The sequence below is a fragment of the Miniopterus natalensis genome, chromosome 14, assembly GCF_054644295.1.
Source record: "Miniopterus natalensis isolate mMinNat1 chromosome 14, mMinNat1.hap1, whole genome shotgun sequence".
Classification (NCBI taxonomy): domain Eukaryota; kingdom Metazoa; phylum Chordata; class Mammalia; order Chiroptera; family Miniopteridae; genus Miniopterus; species Miniopterus natalensis.
In genome coordinates, this window is record NC_142094.1 from 51,285,792 (window position 1) to 51,305,864 (window position 20,073).

A 20,073-nucleotide genomic window follows, 5' to 3' on the forward strand; every position below is an offset into this window, starting at 1 on the left:
AGTTTAAAAAAACTGTAGTAAAAATTAGTTTGGGAAAGAATCATCAATGGATGCTAAACCTGTGGGGATGAATATTTGGTGAGATGTGCATGGCATCTAGGTGTCGTCCCCACAGATTGTTGGTAGGGTGCAGGGGGAAAATGGTGACTATATAGTGAAGAAATCTGTCAGGTCCTTCCCTCCTGTAGAGGTTCAGATAGTAAATATTTCATGTTTTGCCGATCATCGTGTCTCTGTTTCTTCTACTTAATTCTGCCATTGAAATTTTGAAAGCAAGCCATAGATAATATGCATAGGAATGAAGATGCCTATGTGCCAATAAATCTTTATTTACAGAAATGAGCAGCAGGCCATATGTGGGCCATGGACATAGGTTGCCAACCCCTGGCTTACAGTATTGAGTGGGAACTCATACCTAAATCTAATCATCAAGCAGTTTCATACAAACTCCAAATGAGGAACCTTTCATTTTAAAAGGGAGAGAGCTTTAGTCTGCAAAAATGTCAGTGTCACGAAAGGCAAAGAAAAGCTGGACAATTGTTCCAGATTCAAGGAGTTTAAAGAAATGTGGCAACCAAATGCTGGAGGTGACCCCAGGCTGGATTCTACACTTGACAAAAAAAACGCTGTGAAGGACATTATTGGCTCAGTTCACAAGTTGAAGTATATATATGTGTATTAAAACGTTGCGTAAATGTTAAGTCTTCTTGATGTTGATAACTGTAATATGGTTATAAAAAGAAAGTCTTTGGTTTTAAAGCGCACACTAAAATATGTATGGGTATTAGGGATGAATGATGTATCTAATTACTGTGCATCTGTGTGTGTGCGTGTGTGTGTGAGAGAGAGAGAGAGAGAGAACTCATATGGGACAAAATGTTAATAATGAGTGAATCTGAGTAATGGGTATGTGGAATTCCTTTGACTACTCTTACAACTTGTTTGTACGTTTGAAATTATTTTCAAATAAAGTGCTAAAAGTAGATTAGAGGGAGTAGATGTATGTTTCTTATATTTGGCTGCATAGGATATGTATTTGAATTGAAATTGTAAGAATTCCTGGGAGCTTGCTCTGGCAGTAAAAGAAACATCCGTTTGTCCTTTCTGCTCCACTTTGAATGATGGCTTTTAGGGAATCCATAAATCTCTGAGGGGAATGATTGGATGGTTTTACTAACTTGGACCATAAAGCTCTCTGGGTTAGTCCTGAGGGAAATTTATTTCACTTTAAGTTAGCAATACCTCATAAACTTTCTGAGAATTTCAATGTGAGTCTCAAGGTTAGTCTAATATTAATGTTTTCCTTTAGTATTTTTCATGCTTTTAGAATTTGAGAGGTGTAGTCGGGAAGCCGTCGTCGATGCCAGTTTATGTTAACCTTTTCCCTTTTGATTTGAAAACCATTAGATGTGATTTTTTAGGAAGTGAATGTTTTCTTCTGTAAGTGTAGTGATACTGCGTGGCTCTCTTCAGCTCTTAACAGGACATATTTTTCAAAATTCTGTGGTGAATTTCAAGTGTAAATGGAACTTTGCTTTTCAGCAAACTGGTGTCTGAAAAGGTAGATCCACAGAACAGGTGTAGTGGGTGGTGGGAATTAGGAGTTTTTAATAGAAGACATCTTCCCTTCAAAATTAATTCAATCATAGGAATCATAAAACACAGACTTTCATTGTGCTTAAGTCAGGCATGGCTTCTCATTTGCGAAGAACTGTACAGGACTTATTAGGTAGAGAACAATTTCAGTGCAGTAAGTAAACTGTTTTAATAAACTGCGTCGTTGTGACAAAGGCTGCTGTTAAGATTGTATACATTTTTGTATGTTCTCAGTGTTTTGGTAAATATCACAAAAGACTTGTTTAGGTAAATGAAATTATTAAATAATATGCTTTAAAAGCTGTTTATTAGCTACATAAATATATACATTTGAAAATATGCATGAGTTACATTAAAATGTTTTAGTAAATGTGCATTCAGGATGCAGAAAATTCTGGCCTTTCTGTCTTTACATTCTTACAGTGATGGAGATATCAGTCCCCTCACAGGCTGCCATTCTATTGTTTTACATACTTAAAATGTAAGAATTTATATTTAGAAGAAATATGCAGTTGTAATTTGTACTTGTTTTTTTTGTGGTTTTTTTTTCATGACTACAGCTTCCCCTCCCCCCAGGATTATTTAAAAATACAGACATGTATGCGAGAATAGAATTTTCCTTTCCCTGCTGCACACACAAGTTTGGCGTTTTCAGTATTTCAGAGTTTCCCCTACAGAAAGACCAGCCTCACTCAACTTGACCCCCTAGCACCTAACATAGTAACTAGCTCAGATTTAATAACTGTTTCTTGGTTAAATGGATATTAGGCATACTTTAGTCATAAAAATGTGGTGTCGGAATTAGCTCGGTGGTTCGATGGTGTGTTAGTTACGTTTTAAGCCCTACGTGAAGCTCACGGTTTATCTTCTTTCTCCTGCAGCGTCAAACACCTGGCTTGTTTCGGAAACCAGAGGAGCCATTGTTCAGGGCGGCTACGGGCACACCAGCGTGTATGATGGAATAACCAAGGCCGTGTACGTTCACGGAGGCTATAAAGCGCTGCCCGGCAACAAGTACGGGCTGGTGGATGACCTCTACAAGTACGAAGTTAACACTAGGACCTGGTGAGTGAAGGAGCCAGAAGTGTGCTGAGAAGACCTGTCACTGTTATATTTGTAGAATAGTGGTGTTTATTAAATATTTTCAAGGAGACATTCAACTAATTGAATGTCTTTTATTTCAACTAATGATATTCTATTATGTAGCAAAGGTACAAAATAATAAGATTTTTCTCCATAGCTGTCATTACTGTAAATGATCAACATTAGAGGGCTTCTGATCCTGGAGATACACTTACTCTGTAAGCATATTATATTTAATTCACACAGGACATTTTGCTTACAGACTTTTAGGATTGTTATTATCTGCCTTGGGATTTGTTCTACTTTGCACTCATATTTTATTGTCACATGTCAATTTTAAAAACGTTTCTTGGGTTTTATTATCTCATTTCCTGTGAGATACAAAACGTGGGACATTTAGCTAGATTTTCCTTTTTAGTTGTTATAAAAATGCTACATTGTATATCTCGTACTGGCCGCCTCATGTCCAATGGGAGAGTTTCTCCAGGGCATGTTCTTAAAAATGAAATGGGTGGGCCTGAGGATAGTCACACCCTCAGAGTTACTGCATGTCGCCTGCTTGCGCCTCTGGGTGACTGTGGCGGTGTCTGTTCCCACCAGCAGGGTGGGGGTGGCCCTGTTTCCCCATATTCCCACTAACACTGGTGACGGTGAGGGTGTTTTCGCTTTGCCAGGGCAGTGGGTATGAATGGTATCTCACGGATATATTAATGCACACACCCTAATGACTCTTGTAAGCGTCGTCTTATATGTTCATTGGCCACTTCTTTCCTGTTAAGTGAATTACCTATTCATAACCATAATGCTCTCTCTAGGTTTGAAATGTTATTAGTTTTTAATTTATTGATTACTTAATAATCAATAAAGAATATATCAATTAATATTAATAACACATAAGTAATATAATTATATTGTTGTAAATATTAAAATTAATAAGCTACTTTTTTGTTTTATGTAATTTATACATTGCATTTTATTTCCGATTTTAATATTTCTAACATTTTCTTATTGACTTTTTGTTATGATAAAAAGAGTAAGTGTGGTGTAGTGACGAAGGCACCATCAATCTGCTTAACCTATTTTTGCATATGTTACAGATGTATCATACCAAAAAGGAAAAGGTAACTGCTTCTGCATGACAGAGGCAGCGTAGTTCACAGTAACAATAATGGGCACAGCAATGCTCAGGGAAAGAGCGTAATAAAAGTGAATGGATAAGAGAGAGATGGGTATTATTTAAATAAAATCAAAGTGGGAGAGTTGGTTGTTGCTTGCCACCTGAATGAAATTTGATCAGATTTTATAGGATTATCTACTCGAAAATTTCCCAAAGTGAAATTTTGCACAGAAGGATAGAATTGTCATCTTGGCAATGTTAGCGTGTGCACAAATAACACTGTGTACTTGCCCCATGGGATCACTTAATAAAATAATTGGTAATTTTGAGCACCTCATTACAAATATGTTATAGATACATATGATGCTTTACTATTTTCCTGGGTTCTACATTTTTAAAAAAGATTTGTAAAATTATCAGTGAGCATGAAAATGGCATTTTTCTATTTGTAGCATTCTTAAAATGTTGGTGCTTTCGGGTAGTTCAAAGGTTGCTGTTATATATGAGTTATAGTATGTATCAGCTTTATTTGTCAAATGTTATGTCCTTTTTAAATGTTACTCTTAGGTGTCCATTGTACACACTAATTTTACGTTTTTACCACATGAGAACTGGTTTTATTTTTTAGTAGATATAGTTTAGGAAATAGGCTACTTTGTTAAGATATTAGAAAATGTGTGTTGGGAGGATTTTTTTTCCACTGGTGAAATGGGTTATTTGGATAATTACCACTGAAAAAAATTAGGAATTATGTTTTTTGAAAACATCAGTGAACTAAGGAACTGAGGATTCATGGGTCAAGATCTAGGAGAGGTAGAATGTCAAGAGAGGTAAGATGGGCATTTTGTGCAACTTTTGTCCTTGATACAATTATAAATCAAATCTGTCTGAGAAACTGAGCAGAGCTTAGGCCAGTCAATGTAGAGTACTAAAATTAGGTTTCCAGTGTGCCAAGGAAGAGGGGCCTTGCTACACTTTGAAGGCTTTAGTCTGGTCCCTGAAGTTCTAAACCTACTGCTAGGATAAGCTCACCTTGAAGCATCACAGTCTTTCATTGGATTATGGTGATCTGCTCATAGCCTAATTAGTTGGCAGAGCAAAAGTCAGTCCTCGCTTGAGGAAGATAGTAATACACAGAGCCTCAAATCATTTCTTCAGTATATCATATGCAATATCTGGTATAAATTAAAATAAGGCTTAGAAAAAAAACAAGATATGGAAAAAATAGCCATTAGAAACATACCTATAGGACAGTGGTGTTTCCAGAAACTTTAAAATGATTAGAACTTTATTTTAAAGGAATTAAAATATAAGGTAGAAAAATATTACCAGACAACTGGAAAATTTTACTGAAGAATCAAGTGGAAATTATAGAAGTAAAAATATATTAAATGAATTAAGAATTCTTTGGATGGGTTTAACAGCAGGTTAGACACAGCCAAAGAGATAATTAATGAAATGGAAGATAGGTCAAGGAAAATACATACTGAAATATAGAAAGACAAAAATAAAAAATAAAAGACTGGAGTCCAGAAGAAGACTGAGAAAATAATAGACAATACTACTTGAGGTGTTAATTACCGATAACTTCCAAAGGTGACAAGACATCAAGTCACGAACTGAAGAAATTCTATGAGCACTAAGTAGGATAAGTACAAAGAAACTTATGCTTAGCAGTATCAAGGTAAACTGATGATATCCCAAGCAGAAAGAAAAATTTTAAATCAGCCAGAGGTAATAGAAGCCATATTCCCTTTAAAAGAGCAACACTAAGATGGACAACTGATTTCTTCACTGAAAAAAAATGAAATCTAGAAGATATGGTATCCCTAAGTGGCTGAAAAACAAACAAACCCATGAGCCTAAAATTCTGCAACCAATGAAATATCCTTAAAACTGATTTTTTCTAGTTTCTTAGATTTGATATAATCGAGTTTTTTTTTTTACATTAAATTGGTCAAAGCTATTTTATTAATTTATTGAATTTTTGTGATTTCTCTAAAAACTTAGCTGTCAGAGGTTTTGGAAAATGAAACAGGACACTCTTATAATGTTATTAGTTAACTTAAATTTTAGTAAATACTGATGAGCGTGCTATTCATGGTGTTCAGCCTTGCTTATCACTCTGCATAATAAGTGCCTGAAATCTTTTAAACAAAATTCGTTAACTCCGTGTCAAACACTGTGTTGGGGATAATCCTAAGACTTCCTCAGTAAAGGAGACAGACAACTTAAATTTTTATGGTACATGTATATGTGGGAAATAGTAGAAATACACACAATAAAGAAGTAGTACAGTGAGGGGATTTATTAAAATGAACATAAAATATTTATGTAGACCAAAATGATTGTTGTCTTCATAACCAGCATGTTATGTTCTGAGATTTGGAATTTTGGAATGCCTGGTTAAAATCACATATTGATTATTTAAAGAAATTTTTATTTCTATAGCTTTACCTTTTAAGGTAATTTTGAGCTGTGTAGTACTTATTTTTTTCATAGTGCTCTTTTATAAACTTGGAAATATTGCATATGGACAAAAGACTCTATGAAAGCGTATATAGTTTCAGAACAATAATGAAGTAAACACCCTATCTACCTGAGCCAAGAAAGAGAACATTACAGTACCCCGAGAAGCCCTATTTTGCCTCCATGTTGGCTCTCCCTTCATTATCCCCCAAAGAGGTAACCGAATTAATATTGTCTTAATTGTTTTGTTGCTTTTCATTATAGGGTTTTTACCCTTCTGTGTATATTTGCAAACAAATCATTAATTTAGTTTGTCAGTTTTTGAACTTTGCGTGTCTTGTTTAACATTGCATGCTTTCCTTAGGGAGCTGTTTTTAAACATCAACTTTACGTTCTGGAGATAGATTTAATAAGGAGAGGCAGACAAAAATGGAAATAAGTAAAATGTATTTTAAATGATAGGTGCCCCGGAGAAAGAAAGAAAGCTGGGAAGGAGGATAGGGAGTTTTAGGTTGTTGCATTTAAATGGGGTGACCCTGAGAACACATTTGGGTAAAGACATGAAACAGATGAGAGAATGGCTGGATCCTGAATATATTTTCAAGGTAGAGCCAAGAGACTGGAGAGACTGAGGGGCTGGAAACAGTGGAAGAGGGAGCGGAGTAAAGGTTGAATCGGGCTTCTGAAGACCTGAAAGCATGGAGCTGGCATTAACAGAGATGGTGAATTGCGCAGGAGGGGTGTGTTTGCTGTGAAGGCACACTTAGAAGCTCAGTTTCGGATACATCTAAATTGAGATACATATTACACATGCTAGTGGATAGTAAACTGGGTGGCTGGATGTAGGAATTTGGGAATCCGACACTATGTTTCTGCTTGGAGAGAGGAGGGTAAGCAACCTTGTTACTGAATATTTTTGTGGGCTGCTTTTATCATTTGCTTTAGTTGATTTGAGTTACCATTTGGCATGGTTTCCTTCCTTTAAGAGAGCTTTGCTCCCGCCCATCCCTTTGTGCTCTTATTGTCAGATATAGGGGTGGGCAAACGCAGGTTTACAGTTGTTTCTATGGAAAAAGACCTGCAGGTTCTGACTGTTACATTAGCTTTATTAACTCAAAACAATGTCATCACAACTGTAAACCTGTTTGGCCCACGCCTGGTATACTACATTTCTATATGTTATAAACCCAACAATCCAATTATATATGTACTGTTTTATCACAATCACTTTCAAATTTATTAGGAAAAGAACGGGGAAGAGAGATGCATTCATACCTCGTTTTAGAATTACTTTATTGCCTTTGCCGGCGCTCCAGATTGGAATAACTGATTGAAGAGTGAACAGCTTCCTTTAGTATCTTGTCGGGCAGACGTTTTCTTTTAAGTTTGTGGACCTATTTGTAGCATATTTCTAACATTTGTAATAGCTGCTTTGAAGTCCTTTTTGCTCATCCGACATCTGGGCCCTCTCAAAGGCAGTTCTGTTGTCTCTTTTTTTTTCCTGCTTATGAGTCACACTTTCCTACTTTGTTGCATGTGGTAATTGACCCTGAAAACTAGACATTTGAGATCATATATTGTAGCAACTCTAGATCCTGACACTACCCCCCCCCCCCCCCCCGGGGGCTGTTGTAATTTTATTTGTTTAGTGACGCCAATGAACTCTCTTAGTGAAGACTCTTTCCTCCTCCAGATGCATCACCCTCTGAAGTTGCTCCTCAGAGGAGGCAACCTGGGGATGCACACAATCACCCCGGGATGGCTGTAGCTTTGCTGGCCTCTGACATTTTCCTCTGACCTCTCTGCTAAGCTACCTGCCTCTGTTTGTATTACAAAGACTGGGGAAGCCTCGGCTAATTGTTGACTGATTGCTCTGTTATTTTCAACAATGCTTTAGGGCATAAATTGCTCCACAGTCTGTTTGAATTCCATTTCAGTCCCTGTTGGATTCTTCCCGCCCAGGTTCTTTCTCCTGTATTTTTTACCTGGTCCTGGGCTATTGTTCTCATGGAACTACCAGCTATGTCTTAACTGCTTACAACCAAAGCTTCCATTGTTCTTGAGAATCCCCTTAAGGCTACAGGTTTCCCACCCTCTGTTCCATAGAAAGTCAGTTCTCTTGGAAGAGCTCCCTGCCAGTATTTGGAATTGTTGGTGGGGTCATTAGCCTGTTCCTCTGCGAGTGACATCAGCGCTGTATGTATGGGGTACTGGACGGGGGTGGGGTGGGGGGGGTTGGGGTGTAGCCTTTGCTTTTCTCCGCTTGCCTCTTTTGGCGGGGAACTTCTGCCTAATAAGTGAGGTGGGGTGAAGACGGGTTGGCCCTTGTGTTCTTAGCCTGCTGGGCGTGGTGTTTAGCTTCCACTCTACGAGTTAGAGGCTGAGTACTCCCACCTCTCAGGCTTTCTCCTTGAAGAGAACTTCTGTCACCCAGAGCTGGTGGCATGAGACGAGCAGGATCCTGCTCTTGGTTGGATTTCAGTGGCTGGACTAGGGGCTGAGAGATGAAGTTCTCTGTTCTTGGCTTTACGTGCTTGTTTGGGGTGAACTGTGTTGCTGAGCTGGGTGTTTGTTGGGGCGTGTTGGGGAAGGATGGGAGCAGGTAATGGGTTAGATGTTGTGGGCTGTTGCGCTGTTCTTACTAAATATAGTAGATATTCTTGAGTAGATATTTATGGTTGCTCTTAGTAAAAAATTTTTGGGCCCAAATGGTTGTGGGTTTTGTGTTTTTTTTTTAAAAATAATTTTGATCAATTATGTTCTTTCCCCGGAGAGAGTGTTTGTTGAACTCCTATATTGCCATTCTGGAAGGCAGCTCCATATTCTTTAACCATTAATTGGTATTATAACTGATGATTTTTGAGACACCATATATAGCTTACTAACTATACTATACATACTTTGTTTACATTCTGATTCTTTGTACCAGGGATTTATTTAGGGTATTTATAAAGCATTGATTCATGTGGTCATGCATCTTAATTATTTATCAGTTCATTCAGGTGAGATATGATTGTGAGACTATATTGGTAGTATTTTCTCTCGGTTGCACTGTAATGAGTTAAAAGAACATTTATATTTTTAATGTTTCTCAAAAATGCATTATGATTTTCAGTTATCCACAACATATGGGTGTATCTCAAAATGTACAAATGAATACAAACTCTCTGATTCCATTTTGTAAAGTATAAAGACAGCCATACAAATCTTTGTTACTAGAATCAGAATAATGATTATATATATATAATTATATATAATATTATTAAATTATATATGTAATTATATAAGTATATATATAATTTTAAATCTGAGTGCCGGTTACTTACTTATGTTCATGCTGTGAGAATTCATTGAATTTTAGACTTATGATAAGTCCACTTTTGTGTATGTTATATTATACTTAAAAAGTTAAAAAAGTGTATTATGGGTCCCATATGACTTATGTATTTTTAACTGAATATAGTTCTAAGTAAATTGCTATATTTAACATTTTATTTACTTTGGTATTAAAAACCGATGATATTGGTCCCCTAGTTTTAAGAATATTTGTTTCCTACTTTTATAAATGAAAACAAAATTCAAAATATAAATTATTATAAAATCATTAACAATCATGTTTATTTTTGCCCTTCCTCAAAACATTTTAAGGTACTGTGAATCTGGAAGTATTTTTTCTAAAAATATGAAGTTTAAAATATTGAAGTTTAGAGGACATTTCTGTTAAAAACTGAGCATGCTATTTCAGAATTCCAAGGAAAATTCTATGTGCAAATTAGATCCTTTATCTAATATATATATAAAATCAGGGAGGTCTTTTTATCTTTTGTAATACATTTTTAAATTTTATCCTGTAGGACTATTTTGAAAGAAAGTGGGTTTGCCAGATACCTTCATTCAGCTGTTCTTATCAATGGAGCTATGCTTATTTTTGGAGGAAATACCCATAATGACACTTCCTTGAGTAACGGTGCAAAATGTTTTTCTGCCGATTTCCTGGCATATGACATAGGTATGTATCTGTTAGGATTGTACAAAGTAGGAAATATCAGAAATTTTTCATGTAGAGATTCTCAAATACGTTACTTGACAGCATGTGTGTATGTCATTTTAGAGAGAGAAATTCAGCGACAGATTATGAATGGGATTCTCTCTAAATTCAGCACAGTCGGAGTCTAGGGCCAGGAGAACAGTGTACTGAGGTGAATGAGTGGCGGAGACAGGAACTGAGATATCTGGGTTTGAATGTCCTTTTTGAAGGCTTTTTTATATTCTATCCCTCCATGAGCACTGTTTCAGTCTATTTTGTTTGACTGTTGTCGTTTGTTTTGATAATGGGTAGATATAGAGCACTATCAAATTATGTAAATTACAAATAGTAATGCAAGCATTTTAGATATAGTGAAGTAAAGAAGCATTTAAATTAAACTCACCATATATATTTACTTAGTATAGAAAGCTGATAGAATTAGAGAAAGGAACATAGAGATAGTGGAGCTCAAGAAATAAGATTTTGGTACAAAATGAAAACTGAGAACTAGGAATGGAAGTAATTAAATAATCTTTTGCAGAGAACCAGAAATACAGTGCATTAATACAAGTTATTTAATTTTAATTATTCTATCTATAGTCCTATCAATTTCTGAATATTAAATGAATGTATTGAAATACTAAATTTAGCTATGCCATAGACTGTTGTAGTGAAAACATTTCTTCTCTATATATCGTATGATAAAACCTAGCTGATATTTAAAATATATTTAGTAGTACTTTAGAGCCTTTTATTGATGGTGTAAAGAAATATACCAATTTTAAGCTATTAAGAATAATTTTGATAAATAAAAATAAAAGAGACCAAAGAATGACACATTCAGTAGATGTAAGAAGTATACTTTTGCTCTTAAACACCATAAAAGCACATAATCTACTTTGGAAAATTATTTCAAGTGGTAGCATATAAAGGAAATTATTACTCTTCATGAGCACTTTGATCTTCATACTATTACACGTTTGTTTGGAAGAAAATTCCTAGTAATAAAGTTAAACATGCCTTTTAACTCGAAGCTATAGTAATCATTCCAAAGGATTCACTGTCTTGGGGATTTTTAGATCCTAAATAATTAAATATTTACTTCTGGAAATAATTTGAAGTGATGGTTCATGATGAAAATGGGATTGTCTCGGCTTTTAGAAGGCTTATAAGTCAGTGCCTGAGATCCAGAAAAACTGATGGAATGAAGTATTGAAGGAGGCTGGCTTAGGAGCTTTCACTGCCGGCCGGGGCTGTCCGCGTGTTGTTTTGCTGATGGTGCTGAGACACTGAGCTTAGCTCTCTGGAGGCAGATGAAAGCTTTGTTCATTTTTCTTATAAGAAAAAAAATCCCAGGAAAAGTGTAGAATTTTGTTGTTATTGTTAAAAATCTATAGAGTGAGTTTGAACTTTTGAATTTTGCAGAAGGTTCTTCCAGGAGCTTCCACCCCATTTCTGTTCTTTAACGCAGAAATTAATGTTGAGATAGTTTTGTATCTCACATATTGGGAATTTATTTTTATTTCTTCCGTATTGTTCATGATTATCTTGTTTTAGGTTTTGTGTATCAAAAAAGCTTACTGAGGTGAAAAAACATTAGAGGTGCTAATTTCAGAGAGAGAGAGAGGGGTGGGGAGAGAGAAAGAGAGATCGATCAGATTATCTTTATTCTAATTACTCTTTACCAAGTGTCTTCTGAGTGCTAGGTACTATGCTTAGGGCTTTATATACTAATATCTGTAACCTCTCTCATAACCCTGTAATGAGGTGTTAATAAACTGATTCCCAAAATATTAAGCAGAAGGGAGTGAAGGGCAATTACCCAACGCTGTGTGGGTAGCGATCAGTGGATCTAGCTTTTGTAACTCCTAAAACTTGTACGTGGTAAGTTGTCTTTCCACTTGAATATACTGTGCTATTTGGTTGGGTCTAATGCATGTTCTTAATTTTTGCAATAAGTTATCAGACATATTATGTTTAATGATGTTTCTTAATGCTGTGGAAAGATAGAGGCAAGTATCAGTTTCATTTTTCAAGCAAATGTTCAATTGAAGGAAGAATAACATTTTTAAATAGCATTATAATTTAATGTAAGATTTTTTTTTTTTTCCCTGTGCTAACACTAACAACAAAAACATAACACAACCATACAATTCAACATAGGATAAATGTTTGTTATTTTACCTCATTTGATTATTTATGTTCAGTTCCCAATGAATTTCCCATCTGAAATCTGCCATCGTTTTTCTTAGTTGTGTAGCATCAAATGTTTGAATATTTTCCTGGGAAAAGCATTTTTTATATTTCAGGAAATGCCTTCCAAAATAATTGTCTTCCTTTTGCAGTATATTTTGTGGAATAAAATACAATCATTGCATAATGCATCAACCATAAAATAGATCTATTTTGAAAGGAAAATAAAGGCCATGTTGCTGATTTTTCTCTGTAGTGCCCTAGGACCCTTATTAGTGCCCTGGGTCTTTTACTTTGGTCCAGTGCGCTGGGACTTTCAGCGCCTGCTTACCTGGACTGCACCTGAACACAGCTGACTGCCTTGTGTCCCATCCTATTTAAACAAACAGGGATATTTGCGCTCACGCTAATTTTTCATTGTCCTCTTCCGTCTGTATAATCGGATGCCCTGAGCTCAGGCACCGGGCACCTACGTTTTTAAAAAGGTCCCTCGCGCAGCTGCTGAGGACCGCGGCTGGTGAGTGACCGTCGACTCCACCGTGCGCCGTGATGTATCGACGTTCTAGCTGCGAATCTAGCTTGAAGTCAGATTTTAAAGCTGAACACATATTAATTTTTGTTATTGTTAATGGTGTTGTTATTGCACTTGACTGAAGATTAAAATGATCTTTCTGGTGGAGAGAACCTTCCAGTGCACAGGAGGCTCGGTGCGGTGGGAAAACACGTCTCACGCGGCCCGTCTCGTTCTTGGACGTACTTACAGTGTGACACCGCTTGGCTGGGGGGTCAGTATTGACATAAAGGTTCGTTTCCTAGGGTCAGCGGGGAAAAAAGGAACCAGGAGGTTTGTTTTCCACGTCTCTTACCTGTCACTAGGCGATCTGACCGAGGATTTCAACATTTGCAAGTGAGAGCACCTCATGGACTGAAACACCTTAAAATTGAAGTGAATTTCAAGACAGTGTTTTAAAAGTATAATAGATTATGGCCAAGTAGGATTTATTCTAGGATTTAAGTGCTATTCAATATAATTTATTACATAGAGACTTTTTATTGAAACCAACAGGAAATAATATTGTATGTTAAAACCCTGTAAAATCATTTCAGTTAAGATCGATTGAGGCAAAGAGTGATGCTCACTTTGGCTGGCAGAGAGTGAAAACTAAATAAATGTTTATTGAATGAATGTGCGGGGACAGAATTCTGAGAGAAGCCGTGGGCATGAATGAGGTAACTAAGACTCTAGGATATTTGGGAAGTGTCGACCTAGTGGGAGGAATCCCAGGGAAGCACCGTCATTAAAGGGCTGGTGGAAAATGTTTTTAGGCAACATCCAGAAATTTGGTTTTTATTACGAAGGTATTCAAGTGGTTAGTAGGAGGTTTTCTCTCTACAGGCATCTAGTTTTGAGTCTTGTACACACAGCCTTTGTGTGTGTTTTAGCGTATTTCAGGTGTGCAACTAAGACTGACTTATGAACTGATATTTCAAGTGGAATATTAAAGGAATATTTTAAATATGCCCTTAAAGCATTAGAGATGTATATTTTCAAGAAAAAATGAGTCCTTGTAGAAAAATTTGCCCATGAATGTGCATTTTCCTCCTGTACTATTTATGCATAATTGATAAAATAAACCAGTCTCTAAATTTCAGCGTAAGTTTTTAATGTAATTCTGGGGCCCTCATAGGTCAGTGGTCTGACGGCATGATATTGTGATTTCTGAAATTTGAGTTTGAGAAAATAGTGACTCTAATTTTGTGATCTTACGTGTATTGCGTGTACAGTTTGTAAATTAATTTTAGTACCTTGTAGCACAGGTTTCAAAAGCAATCTGTATTCGAGAGCATGTATCACACTTTGTTCCGTTTTCCTGAGTGGCTTTTCGGTGGTTGTGGAATGGCACTTCTGTCACTTTCCATGATGTCAGTCACTGTGTGGATTTCGCTTTCATTTGCCTGGCCTTGTACTCTTTATGAAGTGATAATGACCTGAGTGCTCTGGAAACATATTTTTGTCTTGGGAAAAAAGCCATAATTATAGTTTGTAGTCAGAGAGATTAATAATGTGAGAGACTTTTAATGCAAGAATGGGAACAGACCACATGTAAACAGATTGTGTTAAGTTAATATTGAGCTTTAAGGCGCTTGATAACTTTCACATCTTACAGGAAAACCAATCTAACTTTTATAGAGAACCCCGATCAGGAATGGGAAAACTCAGCAGCAGGATCTGTCTCGCCCAGCATTCTGTTTAGCAGTTATTGAAAAAGCTGGAAGGAAAAAGCGGAAAGACTGTTCATAACAGCTGCTCTACTCTTTTCGCTTCCCTTTCTGTGGACGATCCCTGGCAGGTGGGCAACTATCAGCAAGGGCGAAGTACTGTGTCTATAGATACAAAAATTGCTGACCTCCCCTAGCTTTGCATAAGCTTGAAAGTTAAATTCAATTCTTCCTAAGTAATTTTATGGGCGAAAACAGTTTGCCAGCTATTGTAAGAACCTGCAGAGGAAAACGTGCATTGATTGTATTGTATTAGTCAGCACAGGTTAGGTTGTACTGTGCAAACAAAGAACCTTGGCGCAGTTCGGGTTCTCTGGACAGCAAACCCTGTGACAGAGTTTGGTGTTTAAGGTACTGGTTAGGTCCTTGGGAAAGGGCTGGGGAAGAAGCTGGATTGGGCAGAGGAAAGGTCAGGTCCACCTAATGGCCTAGTGCCCATCAGAGTTGTCACCCATAGGATGAAACAGGCCTTGATCGATCATTGTGTGAGGGTCTATCCCAGGAGCATAGACCATCGGTGAAGTTCTCCAGACCTAAAGCCATGTCTGCAGGGGCTGGTAGCTGGATGGTGTGGGTGGTGGTGGTCCTATCAATGGGGCAACAAACCTTCCCTGAGGGTGTATTTAGTCAGCACATTTCCATATTCAACAGACTTCAGTCTGACCCACTCAGTCCACTTCTTCAGATACCTCTAGGATGCAGTGGCCCTTTTCCTGGGGAAAACCTAGATTCCTACTCTGGCTTCTGCAGCTGGGCTCAGCGCTGGCCACTGACACGCCTCATGTCCCGTCTCCGTTTTCCTTTCTAAATGCCCCTCACCATCAGCTAGAGCCTCTCCTGGTCTCTTTCTTACCTGGTGGCATGAGATCAAAATAGTAAAGGCCACACTGCATATCTCTTAGAAGAAAATAAGAGATTTTCTTTAAAATCCTGAGTTAAGGATAAAAAGAACAAGTTATCAATTTGACCAAGTGCATGTACAAACTTTTTGTAAAAGAGGATTCCATAACTAAGCGAAAAGACAGGTCACAGGGAAGGAGAAGACATATGGTAATGCATACGACTGGCAAAGGCTTTGTGTTCAGAACATTTAATAAAGGATTATTAGGCAGAATAATCAAGTAGAAAAATGGGTGAATGTCTTGAACTGGGGTTTTATAGAAGAGTGAAAACAAATGACCTATCGAGGTGAAAAGATGCTTGATCTCACCAGCAACTGGGAAAACACACCAGACAGAACCGTTCATCAGACTGGAGAGAACATGAACTAAGAAGACCCACCGTGTACTGTTGGTTTGAGCATAAGTCGATGAAACTACTTTGGGGAGCAAATTGGCAAAATCTAGTGAAATTGAAATTGTGCTTTTCCATAAACCTAGTAATTTTAATCTTAGGAGCCTACCTAGAGAAACTCTCAAAATGTGCATGGGAAGATGTGAATACTAATGAACTTACCAACATGACTTGTGGTAGGAAAAGTCTGAGAAAAGGCTAACTGACCATTAACAGATGAGTGGATAAATGCGGCACAGTCATAGGAAGGAGCGCGAAAATATGGTTAAAATGAACACATAGCACCACATGTATGCGTAAATCTAAATGGGTCGTTGAGCAGACATTTCTCCAAAAAAGATACACAAATGGCCAATAAGGTCGTGAAAAGATGCTCAACATCACTACTCACTAGGGAAATGCAAATCAAACCCACAGTGCGACACCATGGCACACCCAGTAGGATGGCTGTCATCAAGAAATAGAAAATAAGTGTTGGTAAGGATGTGGGGAAATGGGAACCCTTGGGCGCCGCTGGTTGGAATGGAGAGCAGTAGAGCTGCTTGGAAGAATCTGGGAGCTCCTCAAAATGTCTAAGAGTTTACTGCCTGTGTGTTTTTGTAGGAGTTTTATGGTTTTCTCTCATACATTAATACTTTAATCCATTTTGAGTTCATTTTTGTATATAGTGTAAGAAAGTTGTCCAATTTTATTCTTATGCATGGAGCTGTCCAGTTTTCTCAACACCATTTATTGAAGAGACCGTTTTCCCCCCATTGTATATTCTTGCCCCCTTTGTTGTAGATTAATTGACCACATAAGCGCAGGTTTATTTCTAGGCTCTCTCTTCTGTTCCACTGATTTGTGTGCCTGTATTTGTGCCAGTACCATGCTGTTTTCATTACAACAGCTTTGTAAAATAGTTTGTAATCAGGGAGCATGACACCTTCAGCTTTGTTCTTTTGCAAGACTGCTTTGGCTGTTCTGGATCTTTTGTGGTTCCATACTAAATATTTTATATTTTATTTTGATGATTCTGTTTTTAGACATTCTTTCACTGAACATTACATATTCCATTTTGTATGCTTGTATGTAAAGTTTGATTTAGCGATTTAACTTCCTATTAGGTTTGTCCAGCATTGACATTCGTGTATTACTTTACTGTTTGAACCTTGGTCATTGAAATTATTTCTCAATGTAAAATGCACACTCAATTTCTTTCCTTTCATTTTTTAAAATTCTCATACAGTTAAATTTACTTGTGGGAATTGTAGGCAAAATAATTTTTACTTAAGGAATAATGCTAGTTGAGTAACAATACTAAATTGCAGGTCATGAAAAATTAATAAAAGTCTTCCTAACTTTATATATTGTATCATTAATTTGGCCAATGATTGTTTTAATAGTATTTGTTTTAATTTGTTCTTTTATTTCATTTTTTTGTTTTGTTTTTCTGATCTCTTTTTTTCTAGCTTGTGATGAATGGAAAATATTACCGAAACCAAATCTTCATAGAGATGTCAACAGATTTGGACACTCCGCAGTTGTCATTAATGGGTAAAAGAAATACATTTATCAGTTGTACTATCTCATATTCTGTTATTCTTTTAAAAAACATCATTTGTACTTAATGGTATTGGATTTTATGTATCCCTACTGTACCGTGGAGTACCTTTTGGATCATTAACCATATCCTTCATTCTTTTTTGTTTAAATCTATTTAAGGAATGAGGGAGTTGTCAAAGGAAAGGTGCTGAGACAAAACTTCAGATACCTAAAAAAAAGTCATCCTGCCTTCTTTCCCTTTTTCAGAGATCAGACAATGAATGTGACCGCCTTAAAAAAGATCAAACTGAAATAATAGCAAGGCTAGCCCCATATTTCCATAGAAGAGAGCAAGGATAGTGAGAAGAACTCAGTTTAATTTTGTTATTAACTAAATGCATGATTTTTGACAAGTCTCTTAACCTCTCTGGACTTTAATATTCTTAAATCCATTGGGAATTTGGACTAGATTATCATTAAGCTACCTTCCTCCTATAAGTTAGTATGATTTTTCTATTTCTGTAGGAAAAATTTGGTAATATGGACTCAAGTGACAGTAAAAATGTGCTAGCTCATTCATTAGCTTAAAATGTATAATTCATAATGACACGCTTATAAGTTCATTTTATTACCATTTTACTCAAATTATGTAAAAATTCTCCAGTATGATTCTAAAAGCAGATAGAAGTTAACTACAATGAAACGGTGTAACTGATACCAGCTGGCTTTCAAAATAGTAATAAATGAAATTCAGAGTGGAAACATATAACCTCTAGGCTTCTCTGTTGGGAAATTGTGTTTCGTTGGTTTCTATTTTACTTCTCTTAAACAGTAAAAGGTATTATTGAAGCGTTTCCTGATCCTTTCCATTTATTGTATTAATAATATCTTTAGAAATGAAAATGCTGTTGCGAGGGCCTGTCAAACTTCTTTGGCATTGTTACTACTAATTCAGTAATTGTCTGGGATTTTCTTTCTAAATTGAAATTTTGAAAATCATTTTCATTATTTTATTCTTTTTTTTTTTAAATTAATTTTTGGGAGAGAATGAGGAAGGGTGGAGGGGGAGGAGAGAGATATTTCTGCTGTTCCACTCGTTTATGCATTCATTGGTTGACTATTGTATGTGCCCTGATGGATTGACCGGCAACCTGGTCCTTCCGGGACAATGCTCTAACCAACTGAGCCACCTGGCCAGGGTCTACTGGTGTGTTGTTGTTTTTTTAATTTTACAAGAGAATGGAAAAACACAGTAAGAACACCTCCTTATCTAATTTCTAAATTTTATGTCTGTATTCAAAAATTATAATTTGCTATCTAATAATAACCTTATTATTCCTGTATAGAGATTACCTATTTCTAAAAAAAATTGTTTCCTACTTAGATAAAAAATTGTAAAATGTGTATATATAAATTTATTTTTAAAACTAATACATTAAACAGGAACCTTGGTTGGCATTGTTTCTTTGAGATTCTCATTTTGCTTTCATCAGGTCCATGTATATATTTGGAGGATTTTCCAGTGTGCTCCTTAGTGATATCCTTGTGTACAAGCCTCCGAATTGCAAGGCTTTTAGAGATGAAGAACTTTGTAAAAATGCCGGCCCGGGGATAAAATGTATTTGGAATAAGAATTCCTGTGAATCTTGGGAATCTGGGAATGCAAATAATATTCTTAGAGCAAACTGCCCTCCAAAAACAGGTAAAAGTTGCCTTTTCTCTCTCCTTTCCTGAGTTTCTGGCACAAACTTCTCTACTTGGCTAGAAGTAGAAGTGCGTTCTGCTTATAAGAATTACCTTAGCAGCCTTCAGAAATTAAAAATTTATAATCCTCTGATTAGGAATCTAATGTTTGAACTAGCCAGCAATTAATAATTTAATATCTTTATTATCTATTTTTAGTTTTCTTTAAAAAATTCTGCATGCGATATTACATATCAATATTTTATACATACCATGGTCATATATATGAATTATTTTCCTATGTAAGTAAAAAAATGATTTCAAATAATCCTTTCTAAGAAGTACTGTGTGCTTCAAAGAAATAAAATGAAGTAATTTGTTATGCATTTGGTATTTTTTTTCTTCCTGAGTTATTGCCATGCCAGAGCATGAAGTTAAAATTTCCTTTCTACAATTTTGATGATGAAGGTTCTAGTTTAAGATTTTGTATAAAATATTGAGTAAGCCAATCAAACTTATGAAAAATTACTTGTATTTATAAATGAATGATTTGGATAGAAATGGTTCCGTTTTCGTTAAATGGGTGAGTTTTGTACATTTTCAGGGCTACGGTTAACAGACGTGTTTTCAGACTCTGCTGATCTGTAACTCAGATGTCTCTAAATGTCTTTATGGGGGATGATGGACAGTGTTTGTCGTGACGTTTTTCCCGACCTGCAGTAATGTGCTTGCCTGCTGAGCCCCCGCGAGCCTCTGCCCCGCTTCCATAAGGCTCACGCCTTCGACGGCCGCGGCCCGGCCCTCGAGG

At 36.5% G+C, this 20,073-nt stretch overlaps 1 protein-coding gene across 1 annotated transcript in view; it reads left to right on the forward strand.

The window, feature by feature from the left end:
• The window catches only part of ATRNL1 (attractin like 1), a 350,792-nt gene that overhangs the window by 36,660 nt on the left and 294,059 nt on the right, over positions 1–20,073 (forward strand). Inside the window, exons 9-12 of the mRNA XM_087823974.1 lie at positions 2,478–2,661; positions 10,120–10,274; positions 17,510–17,594; positions 19,076–19,284. Coding sequence (XP_087680100.1) covers positions 2,478–2,661; positions 10,120–10,274; positions 17,510–17,594; positions 19,076–19,284 — 633 coding nt within the window. The remainder of the gene's footprint in view (positions 1–2,477; positions 2,662–10,119; positions 10,275–17,509; positions 17,595–19,075; positions 19,285–20,073) is intronic.